At 51.5% G+C, this 23,247-nt stretch overlaps 1 protein-coding gene across 1 annotated transcript; it reads left to right on the top strand.

Moving 5' to 3' along the window:
* The first annotated feature begins 1,456 nt into the window (after positions 1-1,456).
* CIB2 (calcium and integrin binding family member 2) lies at positions 1,457-22,342 on the top strand. Its single transcript, XM_063091297.1, has 6 exons — positions 1,457-1,601; positions 6,811-6,845; positions 16,734-16,845; positions 18,390-18,537; positions 21,028-21,223; positions 21,668-22,342. The coding sequence occupies exons 1-6, from the start codon at positions 1,551-1,553 to the stop codon at positions 21,687-21,689; spliced, it is 564 nt and encodes a 187-aa protein (XP_062947367.1). The 5' UTR covers positions 1,457-1,550; the 3' UTR covers positions 21,690-22,342.
* Positions 22,343-23,247: the final 905 nt, after the last annotated feature.

Below are 23,247 nucleotides of genomic sequence, written 5' to 3'. Positions count from 1 at the left end.
TTGAGCCAGTGCCTGGGTCCAGCTGCAGTTCGGTTACTTCCCAGCTGTGGGACCCTGGGCAAACTACTGAACCTCCCTCAGACTGTTTCATTGCCTGTAAAATGGAGGTAACCCCTACGTAATCAGCTGTCTGAGGTGAGAAATAACACATGTATGGGCTGCATCCCTAAAAGGTGCAGCTGTGGCTCCCTTTTGCTCCATTTGGTGGATGCCAAGGAAATTCAGAACACATCACCCCAGAATATGCCACTCTGGCATACTGACTATTTTGAGTTAAAGGCACTTGAAAAACAGCATATCAGAGATCCCCCTTCTTTTTCTTAAAAACAGAAAATTAACTTCCTATGTGAAAGCTGCCATCCCTATACCAGGAAAAAAGAAACATTCTTATCATCAAAGAAAGGAGGTTGAGATGGAGAGAATTTTGTAAAAAACAGACCTTGTTACAATAATCTTTTTCTTCTGTTAGCCTCCCATATAGTTTAGTTCCTTTTGAACAATTGCCCCTCTTTGTTTAACCTGCCAGAAAAGTGGAGTATTTAGGTTTTGCCAATTCTTTGGGTCCTCATTTCCTTATAAGGGCTCCCATATCATGTAAAACTTTTATCAAATAAATTTATGCTTTTCTCCTGTTAATGTCTTATGCTAAACTAATTCTCAGACTTAGCCGAGACCCTAGCAGGGTAGAGGTAAAATCCTGCCTCTCCTTTAATGGCATTTGCTTAAAATCCCCAGAAAACGTCCTGGCCTTTGTCACACTTCTCTGAACACAGTTAGGTCCTTTAAATCCTCTCAAGTCCCACGTTTGTTTGTATCCAAGGACTCAAAAAAAGCCAAGCAAATCCTGTCTTCCTCCCCAAAGAATCCAGAGTGCCTGAGGTGCTCTGCCCAGGCCGCGGCCAAAAGCCAGATCGGCTTCCCGGGGCCTGGCCGGGCAGAGCCTTAGAGGTCAGCTCGACTGACCACCCCCGTTTTCCGCGGAGGGACGGGGCCCAGGAGGAGAGCTTGCCCAAGGTCGCGACGCTAGACGGTGGCAGAGCCGGGCTGCAGCTAGATCCCCGCACTCGCAGTCCAGGGCTCTCCCCCTGCTCCTCGCCGACAGCCCCCGCCCCAGGTTAAGGGGCGCCCAGATCACGCCACTAGCCCCCCTGCACCCCTCGAAGGGATCCTCCCAGGCCTCGCCCTCATCCCGCGCGACCTGGGCTCCCGCGGCCGTAAGTCCTGAGTTGGCCCTGCGGTCGCGGGCGCTGCCCGGGCCCAGGCGTGCAGGGCCGCGCCCTCCGGTCAGGCTGCCCCCTGGCGGGCTCGGACGCGCTGCAGGCGCGGGGCCCGTCGCCCGGCCCTCTTCCCGCCGCGGGGCGGAGTCGCCGCCGCTCCAGGTCCCGGTCCCCGCCTCCGAGACCCCCCTCCAGGCGAGCTGCGGGGCGGGGCGGGGCGGGGCGAGGCGGCGGGTCCGGCTGCCGTGGGACGCTGCTGGCCGCGGGGCTGGCGAGGGCCGCGGGAGCCTGGCTCCGGGCTCCGGCGGCTGCTGATGGGAGGCGGCGGCCACCATGGGGAACAAGCAGACCATCTTCACCGAAGAGCAGCTGGACAACTACCAGGTGAGCCCAGCGCGCCCCGGCCCCCGAAGCGGCGCCTCTCCGGACCTCCCCTCTTTTTCCCGTCGCTTGCCGAGGCCTCACGAAAGCCAGATCACCGGGGTTCAAGCCCTGTCTCTGCCTTCAGCTCGCAGCTTGACCTTGGGCCGGTGACTTCCCCTCGCCGAGCCTCAGTTTCCCCACCCGGGAATGAGAGCGCTTTCCAGTTGGAAGATTTTCTCAGGCGCGCCTCGCTCCAGCTACGTCTCCTGTCTCCCCCATTCAGCCTTCCTACTTCCCGCCCGAGGCTGGACCCGAGCCCCTCCCCAGCCACCCATCCCAGCGCCCACCCTGGCATGGAGGTGGAGAGTTAGTAAACGTGGGCTGGGCAGAGGAGAACCCTTGGCTCCTCCCCGCCCCTCAATTCCAGGAAGAATCCCAGGAGAGGGAGTCTCTGTGAAGCAGAAATGAGCTGGGGTCTTATGCTGGCTGGGAGTGGGGTGCATCAGCCCCAAATACGGTCTTAAGTTGGGATAGTCCTGCTTATCTATTGGAGTTCCTCCTTCTGACTCCAGCACAGAGTTAACTGGAGCAAGCCAGGTACCAGCCTTACATGGCCACCTCTCCAAGATCCCTCAAGCCCCCAGCAGCCACCCCTTAGACCCTTTGAGGTCTCCCTGCCTGAAGAGCTGGCTGTCCAGATCAGGGATCCCTATGTCCTCCCACCCACAAAAAAACTTTTCTGTGGTTGCAGGATGAAGCCCAACCCCGTGGCTTGCCCAGAGCCCTGGCCAGCTGCCCAGCTCACCTCTGCAGCCCCAGTCTTCCTTCCCTGCCCTCTGCACTGCAGCCATTTTGGAACAATTCGCAGTTTCCCCAACCTGCCAGGCTCTCCTCCTTCCCTCTCTTTGCCCGTGCTGTTTCCTGGGCCTGGGATGCCTCCCCGTGCTCTCTCCAGGTGATCTCCCTCATCCTCCAGGCCCGACTCTGATGCCTCTTCCCTGACTCCCCCAGGCAGAGGGGGAGGAACTGTGTTGTCACCTGTGTACCTGGGAGAAGAATGCCAGCAGGGTCTTCATAGTTACCTTCATGAATACTTATTTTGGCATGAAGGAAAGTGGGCTTGAATTGTGGGTTCTCTGATGTGGTTCTCTTCTGTCACCTGGAAGACCTAGTTGTCAATAACAGATTTCTCAGTTCCCCATGTGAGGCCCTGGGAAGGAGGAGGGGATCCACATTTATGTAGTTCTTGCTGTGTCCCAGGCACTGTAGTTGGGAACCCTCTATACATCAACTTATTTGCATATTACAGTGAGGTGGGTCATTTGCCCCATTTTACAGAAGAGTAAAAAGAAATCGAGGAGTTATTCAGTACCCTGGTCAATCAGGGCTCACACAGGAATTTGAATCTTGAATCCAAGGCTCATTTCTTTCATTTGGGGTGGGCTGGCCTGGGGTTGTCCACAAGACACTCACCGCCTAGTGAGACAGACTCTCACCTCCAGTGTGGCCCTTGTGGTAGAGGCAGGTGGTGTAGTGTGTTCTAGGAGAGGTCACTAGCCGGCAGTAGGGTGTGCTCTAGTGGCCAGTGGGAGGCCAGCAGGGAAGGGGGCTTCGGCTTTGACTGGAAGTTTCAGAAACAATGCAGTATTTGAGCAGGCCTTCAGAGGACAGGTAGGATTTTGTCCAGCAGGACCCCAAAGGAGGCATTCCAGGTGGAGGGGAGAGCTTGGATAAAGGCTTGGAGGTGGACACAGGCAAGCAGGCAGCCCATGCTCAGAAGCAAAGGGTAGCCTCGTGGGGGTGGGAAGCCCGGGTTCCCACTCAGCCCAACCTGGCATTGGGTTACCCGTCCGAGCCAGTCCCTGTGCTGGGTTCTGATCCTTTGCCAGAGCTGGCTAGACCCCGCCAGGCGGGTGGGAAAAATGAGAGCTGTGAAATCTGAGAGCCTTCCATCTCCTTCTTTCTGGTTTCCCATCCAGCTATGGCCAGCCAGGGCCAGTGTGGGTGACCCTGAGTTACAGCACCCCCTCCCCTGAGTAACCCCCAGGGTTTCTTGGGACTTCCTAGCCTGGCAGTCTTCTCTTCCCAAGGCAAGGCACTTCCCTCCCTGGTTCCAAAGTTCAGGCTTCTGCCAGACCACTCCTCTGCATTGCACATCCATCCCCTAGACCCCCAAAACCCCGAAACAGGGCTCACTGCCTTCCCCAGAACCCACCTTACTGTCCCCAGGCCACATTTTCAGTTAAGAACAAGTCCTGTGATCCAGCCTCTTTTGTGTCTCACCTGGGGATTCCGTCCTCTATCCCCACCGCCGGGGCCCTGGGCCAGGCCTCCTCAGTGTCATGAGAGCTTCCTCGCCCCTCCTGTCTGCCCCCACTTCAGCCACCCACACACTTCTGCCACAGTCCCTTGGTTCTCTTTCTTCCTCCCTCTCTTCCTTCTTTTCCCTTCCTCCTTTCCTTCCTTCCTTCCTCTTTCTTTCAAAAGACATGATGTACATCACCATTGTAAAGCAATTTTTCCATACATATAATCCCTGGAGGAAGAGCTGCATTGTCTGTGTACTCACCATCCCCTGCTGTGTGGGAGGCCCCAGGGAGCTGTCCATAGGCTATGGACGCCTGGAGCAGCAGGGCAAGGTCAAAGGACAGGAGAAATCTTTCAAAAACACAGGTGCGAGCTTCTCCTCCCCCTGTCATGGGGTCCGGGAATAACAGCCTGAGGGGAGTCCAGAGCAGGGCTCATCCCGGCCTGGTCTGGGCTCTGCCAGCCTCCTCATTTCTTACTCCTTTCCCCTCACACCTCAGGCTCCCGGCACACTGGAGACCTTCTAGCCAAGTGCTCCCTCACCTCTGGCCTTGTTCTCCTGGTGCCTTCCCCTCACCGCCTCACCAATCCAGCCTGGCTTATCTTTCTGGCCAGGCCAGGCCTCACCTCTTTGCAAAGGGCTCCCTGATCCCCTCCCCCCAATCCATTCAGCTGGGAGTGCTCAGTGGGCCTGTGATACAGACACATCCCCAGTCCTCGTGGCCACAGAATGGTTTATGCTGGATCATCACCCTCTGTTCACACTCCATCACCTTTCCCGTGTGGCCCCTGTCCAGGCACAGAAGAGGCACTGGAGGATGCTGTGAAATGAATGAATTGATGACACTTTTGAAAGCATGGCTCTAGGAGGGCAAAGAACTCCAGACAGGGATTCTGAAGTCCCTATGGTTCAAGCCATAGATGGGCAGTTGATGCTGAGAACCTTAGCAAGCCACTGTCCCTTTCTGGACCTCAGTGTCCCCACCTCTAAAATGGGAATAGTTACTAACCCAGCTGTGCTCCTGTCACAGGACCATTGATGTAGAGAGATATAAGTAATTGTAATATGGGACCAAGGTTATATGGGAAGCTTTTGCAACTTTTGCCAGTAGTGCTCTTGGGTCAGGACCTGGATACTTCCTTTCCAACCCAGGGGAGAGGAGAAAAGACTGGGGAGGGGTAAGAGGAGAGCAGGAGCCAGGACCTCTCCCATTCCCAGTGTGCCAACAACTTCCTCCAGGGTAGTTGGGAGAGCCCTGGCCCTTCTCACTGGTTACCCTCAGACTGTGGAACCAGCCCTGGGGTAGAGGGAGGTCTGCACCTGGAAGGCTTGGCCAGGTTGCCTTTGCTGCCTGCTTCAGGTTTCTGGGGTTTGCTAAGAAATCAGGCTGCACAGTCCCAGCTTGTCTGAGTCTTAGGCCTGCTAGGCAGAGTTTTCTGTCCATACTGGGTGGGGAGTGGGGGCACTGCCTCCCCAACCTGAGCCTCTCCTGGCTCCTACAGAGGAGCCATTGCCAAAGCAAAGCTGAGCCCTCAGGAGAAGCCCCTACCTTTCCAAGAAGGGCAAGGCAGGCATTATGGGAGTTCTTAGTCTAACTCCCAGGGAGCAGCAGGTGACTTAGAAGGACAGACTTGGTGGGCTAAATGGAACCTGGAAATTCCCACCAACTCTCCCCTGTTCAGCTGTCCTGAAGGTGCCCAGTAGAAAGCCTCGATGTTGTGTGCATCTTGTGGACACCCTTTCTTTGGCCCTCCTTGGCATGCAGTCAGTCCAATTGCCCTGGTGTCCAGCAGCTTCAGGTCTCATCCAGGGTGGGCCTAGCCATCTGCAAGCCTGTGCTGTGGCCAATTCGCCCCTCATCAGAGCCAGCTCTGGTCAGCATTCGGCCCCAGGAGGCCCCGGGGAGCTGGACTCTGCAGAGCCTAAGATGATTTCTTTATGCCACAACAATGGGCACAGGCAGAGGAGCCAAACAGCAGGGGATAGGCATAAAAGCCCTTCTCAGCTGGGCATTTTATGAAGTATTGGGGCCTTTTCACCCCATACTTCTCACCTGGCCCCAGCCTAGCCGCCAACATCAGACTCCAAGTAGTGAATACTCACCTCAGGCAGGCCAAGCTGTGGACAGAGGCAGGTCATCCAGACAGAGACAGGACCCCCTGAGATGAGTTTATAATCTGGATGACCTCAGGAGACGAGCACTCTCCCCACCCTGAGTAATGCCCACCTGGGGGTCCCCAACAGCCTCCACCCTCACCTCTGTCAAAGGCTGCGGTTTCTCCCTGGCCCCCCTCTCCACCTCCTCTCCACTCCACTTCCCCAGGTGCCTCACCTATTCCCGTGGCTTCAGATGCCAGCTCCATGCTGTGCTTTCCGGTCTGTGCCTGGAGCTCTCAGCCTCTGAGCACGGGGCTGCTGCCTGCGGCCACTTGGGATGCAAACCACCCAACTCCACACCATGCCAGCAGGTGCCATTCTCAGGGTCACAGTGTGGATGGCGCCCCCTGCAGATGTGCACCTCAGCGGCCCTGTGGGTCCACACTCCTGAGTTGTCTCTGGAGCCACCTCTCTCTGTTATCCCACAGGGTATCCCACTGGCCCTCAAATAGACCACCTGCCTTTCTGAGCTCACCATCTTCCTCCTCATTGTGCACCCCCAAGTGTACCACGCAGCCCCCTCCCCATGCACTTAGTTCCCCAGGCTTAACTCAGGACCACCAAACGCTGCAGGAGGCATTCTCCAGACCCATTGGGATCTGCCATCCCCCGTGGGCAGGAGCAGGGGCAGGGAGGTGTTATAGCAACTCTTCTGCCCTGAGTCCAGGGCTGTTCCTGTGAGGCCCTGTGGCATCGAGGGCTCTGAGGAAGCAAGGAGCCTGGGACCCATACAACTGACTGTGTGTGTGTGTTTTCCCTCAACAGGACTGCACCTTCTTCAATAAGAAAGACATCCTCAAGTAAGTGTGGCTTCTTCACCCTTTTGGGCCTGGGACTGGGGCAGGGGTGGGGGCCAGGAGACTCCATGGGGGCTGACTGTACTAGCGGAGCTGAGACAACACTTTTCTCCATCAGGAGCCACATTCAGGCCTTAGCTTCACCCCTGGGCTACTGGAGGGACTTGAGAACTTCCTGCTCCTCCCAGGGCCCAGATCTTTCTGCCAGGAATTGAGGATCTACTTACTACTTGCTGGACTCTGGGATAGGTGGTTTCAGGCCCATTTTCATTTAATCCTCACTGTGACCTTGTAACAACAGTATTCTTTTATCCCCACTTTACAGATGAGGCTTAGCAACTTGGCCAAAGTCACACAGCCAGGGACTGAAGACCTGGCCTTCTGACTCCAGGTCCCTTGCTATTTCACTGCATCCTGGGGCCTGCTTCAGCAGGGAGTCCCTGTCTGTTAGACTAAGGGTCCCTAAGGGCTCTCTGGCTCTCGCTGTGGTGTCTTTCCACTCCTGGGATGTCTAAAAGTCAGAGGCATGCCCACCAGCCTTGAGATGTCCTCCAGGGGTCTTCTTCCTTCCCAGGACAGCCCCTGTCTTTGAGGTCGGGGTATGGGCCAGGACAGGAAAGATCAGCCTCAGAACCCCAGGCTAGACAGTGAGCAGGGATCACAGAATGCCAGGAAACCTGCCCCACACCCTTGCTGGGCTCCCCTGCCTGGGCTATCAGGTGGCACTAAAAGCCAGCAAAGTCTCAGGATCACTTCCAATGGAGATTGATGGACAGGCTAGGGTCTGTTGTAGCTTCCAAGAGAGCTGTGTTGCAGTTTGTCACTGCCCTGACCTCTGCTTGGACAGGCAGTGCCCCTCAGCTTTTGCTCTCTGCCTGGCTGTCGTTCTAACCTGTCTCCTGGGTGGGCAGGGGACACCCCACTTCCACCACCTCAGAGAGGCAGGGTGAGGAGCAAAGCCCCCAGGCCTGGTATCGGTAGGCCTGAGCTCTACTCCTACTTCCTGGCTCTGTGGCCTTGGGCAAGCATTTGACCTCCCTGAACCTCAGTTTCCTCTGCAAAAGGGGGTTAATGATACCCACCCTCGTGGTGTTGCTGAGAGTCAGTCACACCAGAGTGCAGTGTTTGATGGGATTTGGTCTGTAGCTTGTGTGATGGCAGAGCTGAGGTTCCCCTTTGGACGGGATAGTTCCCAGCACTGTAATAACACAGCCACAGCCTCTGGCATTCTTGTGGCACCTCTTACTTTTCCAAGATCTTGACATAAATCCTCACTTAAGCCTGACCATGTTTGTCCTCTGTTGCAGGGAGCTCTCATCACCCCGCTCCTGCCTTTGTGGATGCCAAGCCCAAGGGCTGCTTGTCCCCTGAGGCCCACGACCATTTCCATCTGGCAATGAAAACCCCTTGCCTAGCCTTTGTACTGGCTGTCCCCACTGCCTGGAGAGCCCTTTCTCATCTCTACCCACAGCCTGGCTCTGCATCCTTTTTTTCCCAACTCCAGAGTCATGTCCTTCATGAGCCTCTGACTCCCTGCCCCCGCAGTCCTCACATAGCTGCTCTTACAGCCTGGTAGGGGCTCTGTGGGCTTGTGGGTTCGGGTCCCCCCTGGACTTGCCATCAGGCAGGACTCAGGCTTCCTCGAGCCTGCCATCAGGCATGGTACCTGTTAGCCACCTGTGAGCACTTGAAGAGTGTGGGGGCGAAGGACGGATAGGATTGGCTAGGGGAGCACGTTATAGGCTGGGGAGCAGCAGGGATGAGGACATAGGCCCCTCCACCCCCACCCTCCAGTGGTCTTACTGAGAGCACCAAGGTTGCCCGTAGGGGAAGTGGGGAGAATGGCACAAAGGCCAGACCGGGAATTGGATCCAATATGATAGGCCTTAGGGGGTGTTCCTGCACTTGGCGAGTGAGGGACTTGGGGAGGGCTCCCCACAGATCTGGCCTGCCTAACTCTGCACCCATCGGCGCCCCAGTTTCTGTAGCTCCGCACCAGAGCAAAGGCCAAGCCTGGGTCCCAAAAGGGGTGAAGGACCCCTCTAGGCAGCTGGAGACCCCTTCCATAGCTCCCTCTGCCTGTTCTGTCACTGCTTCATTCAAGCTGTGCCTCTGGGTTAGCACTCATTGGGACCCAGGGGACTAGACTTGGTGCTTTTTCTGCAGAGTGGTCATGGGGGGAGGGGAAAGGGAGGAAGCCCCCCTGGGAGCAGGAGCCCTGGGATCTGGTCCCCACTGTGTCACACCTTCTGTGTCTCAGTTGCCATATCTGCAGCCCAGGGATGACAGTGCTTACTAGAGCTGTTCTGTGGCTGGGAAGGCTGGGTGACAGTGGAGTTAAACAGCACAAAGGGCTGCCTGGTGTTTCGTTGCCCACGCATCCACCCTTAGGGAAGGATAGTGAGACAAAGCAGGGTGTGGGGTTACTATCCATGGAGGGACCAGGCCTGGCCATGTTCAAGTTCCAGCCCCTTCACTTTTCTCCAGTCTTCTCTCTGGGCTCCAGTAGAGGCCAGCGTGACTGACACCTTGGCCAGGCGAGCCCTCTCCATCATTCACATCTCAGGTCCAGGTGGCATAACTGAGGCTGGGAGCCCAGAGAGGGCAAGGAGCCAAGACCTGCCCAGCAGCACCCTGCAGGTCAGCCACGGAGCCTGGGCCACTGCGTGTCTGTCCCTCCCAAGGGCCTTTCAGTGCTTCTGTCCCCGTCCCCACCTGAGTGGTTTGCTTGGTAAGCTGCACCCTGAGTACTGACCAGATGGCGAGGAGGAAACTTGAGCAGGAGGGTTTTCTTTGCAGCTTGGGGCCCAGCTCTCTGGCAGCCTTGGGTCAGTGATACCAAGTCACAGATAACCATGGGGGCAGTTCTCCCCACCCAGGTAGCTCCAATTGCTCCCCAGGGGATAGATTTTCCACCCCTACACTGAGCACAAGTGGTCCGGCCACCTTGCTTTCTATAGGTAAGAGCCGATGCTTTGATACCCCCCTCCCCTGCCATTAGGCGGTGCTCCTGAATGAGTGGGACAAGAGTCCTTGTCCCTTTGGTACAGAGAGGCCCACCCAGCCAGCACCCCAAGGTATTTGCCTATTTGTTGCTTTATTGTTTATTTTCTCAACTTTTTAAACACTTTGTGTAATCTATTTTAGTTATCTTTAAGTTTTTATTACACATGTAATACATGATGAGTGTAGAAGAATTAGAAAATAAAGCCAGTCAAGAGAAGAGAAAAAATTACCTAAATCCTACCGCCCAGAAATAGAGACTGGTAATCTTTGGTATCTGTTGTACCAGTATTTTTCTTCCGTATGTGTTTACCAAAAAGTCAGATTGTGTTCTTTTGTAATATACTTAAAATTGTTTTTCCTTAGGCAAATTGTAAAAATAGGTATAGCTGTGGAAAACAGTATGGTGGATCCTTAAAAAATTAAAAATAGAGGGCTGAGCCCGTGGCGCACTCGGGAGAGTGCGGCGCTGGGAGCATAGCGACGCTCCCGCCGCGGGTTCGGATCCTATATAGGAATGGCCGGTGCACTCACTGGCTGAGTGCCGGTCACGAAAAAGACAAAAAAAAAAAAAAAATAGAATCACCATATGATCCAGCAGTTCTTTCTTGGTATGTACCCAAAATAATTGAAAGCAGGGTCTCAAAGAGATATTTGCACACCCATGTTCACAGCAGCATTATGAACAACAGCTAAAAGGTGGAAGCAACCCAAGTGTCCATCAGCAGATGAATGGATAGATAAAATGTGGTATATATACATATGGAAAGGAATATTCTTTAGCCTTAAAAAGGAAGGAAATTCTAACACATGCTACAACATGGATGTACCTTGAGGACATTATGCTAAATGAAATGAACCAGTCACGAAAGGACAAATTCTGTTTGATTCCACTCATGTGAGGTACTTAGAGCAGGCAGATTCATAGAGACAGAAAGTACAATGATAGTTGTCAGAGGCTGGGTTAGGGGGAAGGGGGAAGTTAGTGTTTAATGGGTACAATTTCAGTTTTGTAAGGTGGAAAGAGTTCTGAAGATGGACAGTGGTGATGGTTGTACGACAATGTGAATGTACTTAATGCCACTGAACTGTACACCTAACAGTGGTTAAGATGGTAAACTTTATGTTATATACATTTTACTACAATTTAAGAAAGATTTTTGATGGTTAGGATGGTCAATTTTATGTTATTTTATCACAATTTTTAGAAATTAAAAAAATAATATTAAGTAATTTATTGATAAGAAAAAAGAAACAAAAATTATCTTACCCCCACCCCCACCACCTGAGATAATCACTGCTAACATTTTAGTGAACAGCCTTCCTTTTGGTCTTTCTTTTCTTTGATGTATAGATGTGGACACTCTTATTTATTTATTTATTTATTTTAATGAGATCATACTGTACATTCTGCTTTTTTCCCTTAACATCTTGTGAAAAACTTTCAATATCATTAGATATTCTTCTATAATATTTTAAATGGTTGCTTTTTTTTTTTTTTAAAGAAAAAAATTTTTTTTCAGTAAATGGTTGCTTTTAATGGATGTTCCTTCCTTCATTTTGCTGGACATTTAGGTTTCCAACTTTTCACATTTTCATTAGTACTGCAGTGAATATCCGTATGGCACCATCACAGAACTGCACATGTCTGGGATTATTTCCTTAAGGTAAATTTCTAACAGATTTCAGGATCAAATATATGAATATTTTTAAGACTTTTGATTTTTGCCCACACTGGCTGTTAAATGTTTTTTTGTCTTCTGACCTCAAATCATTTACTAAATAACCCAAAGTTCTGAAAACTCAGCTACCTATAGCACCAACATACACTGTACATAAATGAAGCCATCCAGTCTGGTGGGAACGCTTTAGCCCTGAATCTGCAGAAACAGCTGCTCCCAGCTCCAGCTAGTTGTTGCCTTGGGAGAATCCAGGCACAGTGTGATCGGCAAATTCAGCTTATAATGTAAAATCTTTTAGTTTTTGAATGCTGGCAACTAAGTTCTAAATTTCAATTTGTTGTTTTAATTTAATTATTTTTAAATACTATGTGAAAGCCAGGCATGAATGTGGACCACAGGTTTGTGACTTTCAGAAGAATCCATCTTTTCCCCACTGATGAAATGCTGTTAGTTCTGATCTAATTCTCATTTATATTTGGGCCTACCACTTCCACTAGTCTGCCATGTCTATGCCAATGTCTTTTCCATACTGTTTTACTTATTATAGCTTTAAATTGTGTTTTAACATCTGCTAAGTCAAGTGTTTCCCCCGATTGCTGTTTTTTTAGATTTTCCTCCTTACTTTTCTACATTTATTCTCCTAAACAAATTTTTGAATCAGGCTGGCAAGTTCCCAAATAGATCCTTTGCAGATTTTTAGTATTATATTCATTTTACAGAAAAATGAAGAGAGGGTTGTCATCATTACAGTATAAGTCTTTCCAATCAGGAATATACAGCAGTTATCTAACTACCTAAAATACAATTGTTTTATATCCTTTGGTAAAGTTTTATGGTTTTCTTCATATGCATTTCATATTAATTTTATACTTAGTTTTTGTTTTTTTGTTCTTTTAAATTGTGAATTAGATCTTTTCAATCATATTTTTGAATAGGTTAATGATGATATATAGAAAAGCTATTGTGTAGAAAAGTTTCTGAGCTCTAATTCAAATATTTTTTAAGGGCTGACCCTGTGGCGCACTTGGGAGAGTGCGGCGCTGGGAGCACAGCAGTGCTCCCGCCGCAGGTTCGGATCCTATATAAGGATGGCCGATGCGCTCACTGGCTGAGTGCGGTGCGGCCGGTCACAAAAATGACAAAAAAAAAATATATATATATATATATTTTTTTTTTTAAGCTGATTACTTTTTATTTTCCAGCAAATAATGATAATTTGCCTTCTCCTTTCCAATATTTAACTGTACTATTTTATTGTCTTAACTAATTATATTGACTAGCATTCCCGAGGAGTAATGTTATATAATAATGGTGATTGTAGGCATCCCACTTTTATGGGTATATCTCCAGTATTTTATCATTTAAGTATGATCTTGGATATTGATCTGAGATAAAGAGATATCCTTTTGTTTCTGCTCCTGAGCAGAAACTCCTTTTGTTCTGTTTTAATAAGAATTCTAAGGTTTTTTATTGACAAAAATAAAACATACCTTAAAAATACCTTTTATTTTTATTAATAAATACTTTTAAAAATTTAAACAACTCAGAAGCAGGTAAAGTAGTAAGTAAAAGTCAGCCTCCTTCTTTCAGTCCTCTTCATTCCCACTTCACAGGGACCATCAGTTGTAAATATGGGTGTATAACTTTTTCAGATATTTTTCTGTGTCCATACAATCATGTAGTCATAAATGCATCTATCAAATTGATCAAAACGATTTTTTGCCTGTTAATATGATTTATATTCACAGATTTCCAAACACCGAACCATCCTTGCATTCTGAAATAAATCCTACTTGGTCTTAATGTATTATTCTTTTAAATACTGTATTAGTCCATTTATGTTGCTTATAACAAAATACATGGAACTGGGTAATTTGTAAAGAAAGTGAAATTTCTTGCTTACAGTTTTGGAGGCTAAGAAATCCAAAGTCCAGGGAACACATCTGGTGAGAGCCTTGGTGGTGATGACAGTGACAGTAGGTTATCACATTGTGAAAATGGTGGAGCAGAGAAAGCAGAGAGAGAGAACAAGAGGACAACTTCCTCATTCACTCTCCTTTTAAAGCCCTCCAAACCATGACCATGACCACCATTTTTAATTCACTCAGTACTGCATGGTCCTACAATCTAATCACCTCTTCAAGGCACTGCCTTTTAATTACCATGATAGGATTTTACACCCTCAACAGTTACAGTGAGGATTAAGCTTCCAATATGTGAAACTTGGGGACACAATTCAAGCTTCAGTGAGTTTTGGGGGAACATAATTCAATCCACTACATTCTGTTGGACTTGATTTACCAATTTTTTTTTTTTTTGGTGGCTGGCAGGTATGGGGATCTGAATCTTTGACCTGGTGTTATTAGCACCATGCTCTCCCAAGTGAACTAACCAGTATGTTATTTTATAAGATCTTGTGTTGGTATGTATAAGTGCTGTTGGTCCATTCTGGATGCTACCTGTTGGGTTCTGGTTGTCAGTGTTCTTATTAACTTTCTAAAATAAACTGGGAGGCTTTCACTTTTTTGCCCCATGCTCTGGTGCAGTTCAAGTAGTGTAAGTATTATTTCTGGTCCTGAATGTCATGATAGGACTAAAATGTAAATATTTTTTAACTCAGTGCCCTTTATTGGGCGGAGGGGTAACAGATGAAGTTCTTTGACAGTATTTAGTTTCTCCCACAGCGATCTGGGTTTTCAAATTCTCTTTGGGTTTTCCTTTAAAAAAAAGAAAAAAAAATCCAATATCATTTTAGTCCTTGTTTCAGAACAGATTTCTGTACCAGGGCAGAAGCCAGCCTTCCTACCCCAGAAGACACCTCCTCAACCCTTCCCAAGACACTCTTCCAAGTCCAACCCTTCCAGGAAGCCCTTGACGTGGCAGACAGCATGCTAATAGCTACCAGATGAGGGCCAAGTGGTTTTACTAACATCATCCTATTTAATCCTTACAAGTGTGAGAGTGGTAGGACAGTCCCCAAATTACTGATAGGGATATTTATTCTCAGATGGGTTAACCCACTTACCCAAGGCCATACCCCTAGTGAGAGGTGTGGCAGGGCGCCAACCTCAGCCTGACTTCATGCTCCTGCTACAGTCACCTCACATAACTAGAGGTATAAACCAATGCCCAGAAACACCAACATGACACCCCAACACATGGGGGGAGTGTCAAGGTCAGGTGTGAAATGTAACAGTTGAAAACACAACAGATCTCCCAAAAGTGCATGAATTGTGAAACCTAATTTGTGTTCCGTGGTTTGGGGACAGTGTAAAAGATGGCAAAATTCTTCTCAAAGCCGAAAATAGGAGCAAAGAGTACCCTTCGAGTACCCCCTTGTGGAGAGTCCCTGCTTGAGCATGCCACCCTGGTATTTACTGACCCCTCTCACCCAAAGGACAGATTTTTGGGATTTCCCCCTCCTGCTCTGTCTCCAACTAGTGGAGCTTCCTTGTGACCTCAGGCCCTTTCACAGGGATGTGTGATTGGGAAAAGGAGCCTGTGGCATTTTGCTTTTGTTTGCCCGAGGCAGGGTCTGAAGCAGGTGCTGATGTGCTCACCAGGGTGGCTTAGCTTGCAGGAAGGAGCCAAGAAATTGGAATCCAAAGGTCCTGGGTTCACGTCCTCTCCTCGCAGCTCCAGCTCATTGGCTGTATAAGCTGGAGCAGGCACTTAATCCTTTGAGCCTCAGTTTCCCCTCCTGAAAAATGGGAGACTAATACCTACTTCTCAGGGTAGTTTGGGGATTAAAGTGAGTAATCCACGCAGAGGATGAGCCCAGGGCTGCACAGAGTGAGCACTTGCTAAACAGTAGCTGATGTTATCTGTGTGAGCTGGGTAAGTAGTTAAGTGCTCTGCTAGAGAGGGCTGGACAGCAGGACAACAAGATTGGGTGGGACCCAAGGAATGATTAAGTGGCTGTGCTATAGGCCTTGCTAAGGGTGGGCCTAGGGGTGTCAGTGGGTGAGGCCACTTAGAAGACTCAGGCTGATCTGGCTTTGGGGGTAGCAGGGTAGGCCCAGACGCAGGATATATGAGGTCATACCTTGATCCAACCCCCAGCAGCCTGGGGCCTCACCTTGGGCAGGTTACCTACTGAGGCCCCCAATCAATGCTCCATACATTTGTCCTCCCCTCTGGCTGCACTTCATGTTCACAATTTCATCTGAATACAACTTGTACCTGTCTTGAGGTGGGGAGTTCCTGGGATTATCTGGGATGGCAGAGACTGGAACAAGAAAACACAGGGCAGACTGAATAATGGCGGGTGGAGGGCTTCCAAGTGAGACAGTGTCAGGATGCCTCATACCCTTGAAGGTCCATGTAGCATATTAGGCAGGGCTTGTGTTCCAGGAGGGTGTGGCCCTGGGCTTTTGAGCAAGGCGGGAGGATGGGACAGGAGCTGGGAACCTGACACGTTAGTGAGGAGGGCAGGCCCAGGTTGCCAGCCTGGTCTCAATGGCTCCTAGCTGGAGAGAGGTTGTCATGGCCCATTCACAGGGCTTCCGGAGGATGTAAGGGCTGAGAGCTTTTACGGAGCTCTTAGAGACTGAACCCTCAGGGCCTAGTTTGGGGGGGGTGGGCAAGAACTGGGCCAGGACTCTGATGGGCCCTCAGGAATGGCAGGAGGAGGGGTGGTTAAGAGTTTCTGCCCTGGGTTTCCACAGTCCTGGGTTCCCGCCATGGCCCTTGGTACTTCCTAGTGTGTGGTCTAGGACAAATCGCTTTCACGTCTTCAGTTTGCTGAGCTATAAACTGGTGTTATGAAGCATCTTTCTGCACAGTGAGGAGGAGGACTAAATAAGGTGACATGTGTTAAGTGCTTAGCACAGTGCCCAGAGCATAGAAGATCCTTATGAGAGCCCAAAGGGTGTGGCGGGGAAGATCTGGTTGCAGGTCCCGGGGATGGGGAACTGGGGTGATGGTGGTGATGGTGGTGGTGTTGGTAGTGATGGTGTGTGTGGGTGGTGGAAACAGAGAGGGCCGGGACACAATCTGGTTATTAGCACCGGGATCTGGCAGAACGCACCTCCCTCCCAAAGCCCGCACCCTGTGGGCAGAGCAGTGGCCTCCCATTGGCTACTCTCCTGGTCCTGGCTCAGGAGAGTCTTCAGCTCCAGAGGCAGAGGCCCACGCAGGGTGGTATCAGGCCTCTGGGGGCTCAGGGTGGCACCCCCTCTAGCATTTTTCCTCTGCTTCCCTCTAGGCTCCATGCACGGTTCTACGAGCTGGCCCCCAACCTTGTCCCAATGGACTACAGGAAGAGCCCCATCGTCCACGTGCCGATGAGCCTCATCATCCAGATGCCAGAGCTCCGGGTGCGTGGGAGGCCCCTAGGGGGGCTGGGGGATGGGCAGCAGAGTCTCCCAGACCTGGGCTGAACCTGGCTTCACCCTTCATGGCTGTGTGGTCCTGAGCAGATCACAGAACCTCTCTGTGCCTCAGTTTCCCCATCTGCACTCTATGAACAAATGAGCGCTGTGCATCAGTGGCTGCCCACTGCCCGGCTGTTGGCCTGTGCTCACTTGCTTGCCCTTTGCTAAGTGGCCGTAGCCTGCTGTGCCTGGCAGACCTCTGTCTGCTTTTCTAGATAATTTTCCTATCTCCCCCTTGTCTAGCCATGGTTTCTCACTGAGGTCAGCGTGGTCATCATGGCATCACTTCTCAGGCTTTAACATACACATAAAACACCTGGAAATCTTTTCAAAATGCCAATTCAGGTTCAGTACATCTGGGGTAGGGTTAAGACTCGATTTCTAACAAGCTCCCAGGTGAGGCCGATGCTGTCAGTCCTCAGACCATATGTATACTTGAATGTTTCATTTCATGAGTTTCTTACCCATAACATGTAAAGTGTGGTCCAACATTAAGAAGACATTTGGGGCACAACTCCACATTGCTGTGGGATTTTGTAAATGGCCCCTGGCCAGGCCTTGGGATGTGTGGTTTGAAGGTGGGGTCAGAGTTCCATGTGGCATCCACATGGGGACTGCACCCAGTTTGTGACCTCAGTCCTGAGAGACAATGAGCCCCTGGCTTGGCTCTGGTTAAGTGCTCTGTCTAGCCTAGAGGGGGGCAAAACCAGGCTGTGAGGGTCCTTGGAGGGTGCAAGGCACTGATGGGTGGGAGCCGTGTGGTTTGCCTCTGAGCTTCTTGTGCTGGCCTGGCCCAGGCACCGAATGGAGCTGGCCAAGTACCAACTCAGGGGGGCTGGAAGGCCCCCAGAGAGGTGTGCCCCGAGTGATTTGGCATCTGAGGAAGGAGTCAGTGTGCAGCTCCGAGGGAAGGGGGTGGCATCCACGGTGGTCTAGAATTCATAGGAGCTGAGTGATTGTTGCCTGGGGCCTGGACCAGTTCTATGATTTTTGCTGCCAGTCTTTGTCCAGTTCTCCAACCCTTTGGGGCCCCACTTCTGCCTCCCACAATCCTAGCCTGACATGCCCTGAGCTGAGGGTTTCCCATGCCCTGGGCTGTCATCTTCTCTTGCTGGGGACAGAGCCCTGCACATGGAGGCAGAATCCTTTGTGCTCCTCTGGGCAGTGGCACGAATGCTGCTCCTGCTTCAGATGCAGTAACACCCCCAGTGGGCACAAGTTGGCTCTGCTCAGCTTGCTGCACTCATTGTAAGGACATGACGTGACTGAGAGCTTGCTGTGCCAGGCCTTGTACTACGTGCTTTAACTCATTTAAGCCTCTCACAACAAATTAAGTAGGTGCTATTATTATTCCCATTCTACAGATGGGGAAATGGAGGCTCTAAGCGATTAGGTCACTTGTCCAAAGTCACTAGCTATAAGAAGTCTGCTCCTGAGACCTCCAGCTTACCTGCACCCACAATGATCGCTGTGGTTGTTTTCCTCAGGAGAATCCCTTCAAGGAAAGGATTGTGGAGGCTTTTTCTGAGGATGGCGAGGGGAACCTCACCTTCAACGACTTTGTGGACATGTTTTCTGTGCTCTGTGAGTCGGCTCCCCGAGAGCTCAAGGCAAACTACGCCTTCAAGATCTATGGTAATGAGGGTCTGGAGGAGGGATGGCATTTGGGTCCATTGGGCCATCTTGTTACTGCTGGCACCTGCCCTGGGGACACTGGGGACACCAAGAACAGTGAAGTTGATCTGTTCTCTGAGGAGTGCCAGTGCAGTGTGGTGGCCAAGGGGGACAAATAGTGCCCGAGAGACATCCGTAGCGGTCTTGAGAACAGAGGAGGGAAGGACCTGCGCCGCCCACCTTGGGTGGGATGGTTGCTGTGAGGAACAGTCACATGCGGTGCCCCTGAAGCAGGGCCTGGGAGGACCAGAGGAGGCTAGTTGGTGGGGAAGGGGGCGTGGCATGCCTGGCAGAGGGAGCAGCCTGTGAAGACGGGGGAGTGAGAAGGTGCAGGGCTTGAGGAGATGGGTAGGCTCAGAAGGTGGTGGGAAGGTATGAGTCTGGAGAGGTAAGCTGGCCCAGCTGTGCAGGGTTTCAGGTGGGGAAGGGCAGCTCTGTGTTCTAGAATGATCACTCAGCAGCCTCAAGGAGTGACCTGGAGGAGCCAGACTGAGTCTGGGGGATGAAGAGGAGGCCTCAGCCATGGTGGTGAGGCCAGACTGGATGGAGGCCACCAGAGGACCCTCATCATGGCCAGAGGTGGGGCTGCCTTGGTCCACCCCAGCCCAGCCCTCGGACCTGCTATTCCACTGGCCACCAGAGGGCGCTGGGCACTCATGCTTATCCCACAGCCAAAGGGAGGAAATGTCATATCCACAGAGCTCACCCACTGTGCCGGCCCCACAGAGAGTCTGAACCAGGCCCTTGGGGACTGGTGTCAAGTCCTCAAACAGTCCTCAGGTGGGGACACCAAGGCCCAGGAAGGGACTGGGACCCATCCTGGAACAGAAGAACCAAGGACAAACCTCCTGTCCTCAGCACCTTTGATCAGCCAGTGGATCCCATGGCAACAGGGCCTATCAGGCCTGTCTTTTCATTTTGCAGTTTTCACGTTTATTTCAAGGAGACTTTAGTTTACATCTGTGCCTCCACACTGTGTTTACATGTCAGAAGGACAGTACCTGCCTGTCTGCCCTCCACAAACTATGCCTGCATGGTTCATGTAAAGACTTGTCAAGTCCTACCCATCATCCCTCCAGGCTCAGACCCCACTGCATCGCTCCTGGGAAGGACTGTTGTCTGCCTGAGAGAGGGAGGTGCAGGGCACATGGAGCCCTCAGTTTCCTCATGTAAAATGGGCACAGAAATCCCTGTTTTGCCAGTGCTACAGGAATCTGGGTAGCCAACCAGCAAATCTTTCCAGCAGATCTATTGGGTGCCACCCTAAGAGTAGACACATGCCTGCCCTGGAGACGTTCACAGGCCAGTGTGGAGATGGACAGTGTGGGGTTCCCATCAAGAGCTTGGGCTCTGGGGTCCAGCACTAACCAGGATGTGAACTCAGGCAGGTTACTCATTCTTTCTACCTGTCTGTTTCCTTGTCTATATAGTGGGGATTCTAATTGTGCCTACTGATAGACTGTTTAGACAATTAAATGAGAAAGAACATGCAATGCTTACATTAGCAGTTATTCTTCATTGCTACCATTAATGTCAGGGTTTTCCCAGTAGGCAGGAGGAGCTCAGTGAAGGGGACCCTAGATCTAGAAAGCCCTCCTAACTGGGAGATAATGTTTGAGTGAAATGTGAAGGATGAACAAGAGTTTGTTGGGAAGGGCACCCCTGGGCAGAAGAAACAGCACATGCAAAGATCTGGTAGTTGGGTTGAAAATGGTAAGAAGGGTGTCAGAGTTCACCATGATGAGCCTGTGCGTGGCTCAGGCCTCTAAACCATTGTGCTGGCCTTGGGTGGTCGTAGTACCCTTGGCCAAGTTCAGTCAAACCATGTTGCCTGCTCTGTGTGCACATGGGCAGCCATGCGGCCTCTCTTTAAGGGCTTTTGCACTTCCTGATCCATCATGTCTGACTTGGGGCCTGCCTGTGGCCCCATGGTACGGTTTAGAAAATGCTGGTCTTAGAGTCACATGGGTCCCCATCAGCATCTGGCTCCATCTTTGAACGACTCTCTGACCTTGATTAAACCACTTGGCCTTTCTGGGTCTTGGTTTCCTCAACTCTAGAAGTCACTGTGAGGTGAGGCCAGGAGGGCCGTTTAGCCTGAGCCCAAAGTTCCCAGGGATCCTCAGACTTGCACTTTAAACTCAGGATGTGGTTGTACCCACAGTCATTGTGGGGTTTTGTGGGGGCTGTGAATGTTAACTTGTTGAATATGAATGTTAAAGATATGCCTTGTGGGTGAGCCCCATTGGTCCCTATCAGGTGGGGACAAGAATCCAGTATCCCCAGGGTATGCATGGAGATGCATTGGGGACTCCAAAGGCTGGTGAAGGTATCATTGTGACCAGCTGGGAGGAAGAGATAATGTAGGGCAGGACCCCCTGGAGTCCCTGGGGGACCTAGTCCTGGCTTGAACATCTCTAACACCCTCCCATCCCCCTTTCTGCCCCACAGACTTCAACACTGACAACTTTATCTGCAAGAAAGATCTGGAGCTGACACTGGCCCGGCTCACCAAGTCGGAGTTGGAGGAAGACGAGGTGGTGCTCGTGTGTGACAAGGTCATTGAGGAGGCTGACCTGGATGGCGATGGCAAGCTGGGCTTCGCCGACTTCGAGGACATGATCGCCAAGGCCCCTGACTTCCTCAGGTGCTGCCACCCCAGGGGCTGGGCTTGGGCAGGGCAGGCTGGAATATTGGAGCTGCAGCCAGCCAGCCTGGCTTGGTGGGACCCCCATGGGAGTGGAAGCCCCATCACTCTCTGCTCACAGGCAGCAGTGTGCAGGCCGGGAAGCAGGATGTCACATTCTAGGCCCAGCTTCCTCGATGCGTGACCAGCCCTTCCTTCAGCAGGACCAGACTCTCATGCGAAGGATAACTGGAGGGCCCTGGTTATGACTGGGGGGTGGAATCCCTGGGGACAGCTGTTCCTCCAAGCCTTCCTTCCCTCGGTGTTGGTAATCGCACCCTCTATGCAGGGTTCCCTAAGGAGTTGTCCAGGGCTGGGCTGCAGCCTGGTTAACATTTCCCTGAGGAGCCTTTACTTGCCCAGCCCAGGGCCTCTCACCTTCTCTTGCCCTTTCTCTCTTTCCAGCACTTTCCACATCCGGATCTGAGGACACTGCTGAGGCTGCAGGGGTCTGGAAATCCACCATCCAGCCCTGCTGTCTATACAAGTGTGACCTCCAAGCTCCCCAGGAAAGGAGTTGTGACCTCTGGGGTTCACATCCACAAACATTTCCTGTGGCCCTTTCAGCAAAAAAACCTCAGCCAGGGAAGGCAGGCGTGAGGAGTAGGACCCTTCCCAGAGCTCCCTGTGGTCTGGCCCCAGGACCCTTGGTCCCTCTACAGGCCCTCCCCAACCACCCCCATACCCCAGTCCTCTCCCATCCAGAAATGTCCCCCCTTTGAGGGTAAGGCAGAAAACCTAACAGGAGGTAGCAGGGTCTGACTTGCTAAGGGTTGGGCAGACACCCCAGTCACCCAGGGCAGAGTGCAAAAGAGAAAAAGAAAAAGAGGTCGGGGTTTTAACAAGCTATGCAATCTTTTTCAAAAACCCCAGGCTGGGCTGTGCCCCACCCTCCTGGCTGTTCCCCTCCCCCCCCAATGTGAAGCTGTGTGAGCAGTGGGTCTGAGGGCTCTGTCCCTGTCTCTGCCTCTGGGTCACAGGCACCACCCTGTCTGCTTCCCCAATGATGTGGAACTCACTGGTGTGTGCCATCCACAGATTTGTGAACTCCTGGTAGTAAAACACTTCTGTGTCTCTGCACTCTCTGTGTCTGCCAATGTTAGGAAATGTTCAATGGTACCTTTCCTCCTGGTCCTTGAAATCTGCCCATTAGTGCTTCATCTCGGGGCTCAAGCATTGCCCTCCTGCTCTAGGCACTAACTTTGATTTCAGTGCTTGTGCCCTCGGAAGAAAAACACATCTGTGTCCCAAATCTTCCAGTGAGCCCCACGAAGGATGCTGGGTGAGAATTATTTCCATTTCCCTCATAACAGTAATGATTCCAGTTAACATTTATGGCATGTTAACCATGCATCAGGCACAGGGCTAGTTGCTTTACTCTCAATCCTTACAACCCCCCAGGGAGGTCAGGAGGGAGAAGCTACATAGCCGAGTGGCCAATAAGGGTAGATTTTCCCCACAAATGTAAGCTGAGCCAACTCTGCCCAGGATCCAGGGCAGGAGGAGGGAGGCACCTATGGTGTTATCTAGAGGTGGCCAGTTCTGTTTTCTGCCTCCTATACCAGGGGGCAGCGGGGTGGGGGGGAGTGGCAGCAGGCCAATTACTCACCGTTATGGAGGTGGGGACACGTGGATAAGCGGAGAAGTGGAACAAAACAAAAAACAGGATGGATCCCAAGGGAAGAGGATCCAGGAAGAGCTAGCCTGACCTGAGGGAATGGCTGGAGCAAGAGACCTGAGTGCCTTGTGTCCAGAGCTGGTGCCTGGGCAAGGCCCTGAGGGCTCCTTGGAGGGCAAGGCCACTGGGTTGGGGCTGGATCTCATGGGAGACCTACCCTAAAGGGCAGGGCTCATACTCTGGTTTCTCTTCAGATCGCATAAATCTTTCGCCTTTTACTAAAGGGCAGGGCTGGCTGGAGGCAGAGGGCAGGTAAGGGTGATCTGGTCATATGGGCATGTCTACCCAGTGCCCACTGGCTGGCTCA

This window comes from Cynocephalus volans, chromosome 3 (genome assembly GCF_027409185.1).
Source record: "Cynocephalus volans isolate mCynVol1 chromosome 3, mCynVol1.pri, whole genome shotgun sequence".
NCBI lineage: Eukaryota > Metazoa > Chordata > Mammalia > Dermoptera > Cynocephalidae > Cynocephalus > Cynocephalus volans.
Note: the sequence above shows the minus strand (reverse complement) of the source record. Positions and strands in the feature narration are given on the sequence as shown.

Bases quoted from the DNA above. Each gene is read 5' to 3' on its own strand.
- CIB2 (XM_063091297.1), top strand. From the start codon at position 1,551: ATGGGGAACAAGCAGACCATCTTCACCGAAGAGCAGCTGGACAACTAC. The intron at 1,602-6,810 runs GTGAGCCCAGCG...TTCCCTCAACAG, and splicing joins AGCAGCTGGACAACTACCAG to GACTGCACCTTCTTCAATAA. The intron at 18,538-21,027 runs GTAATGAGGGTC...TCTGCCCCACAG, and splicing joins CTACGCCTTCAAGATCTATG to ACTTCAACACTGACAACTTT.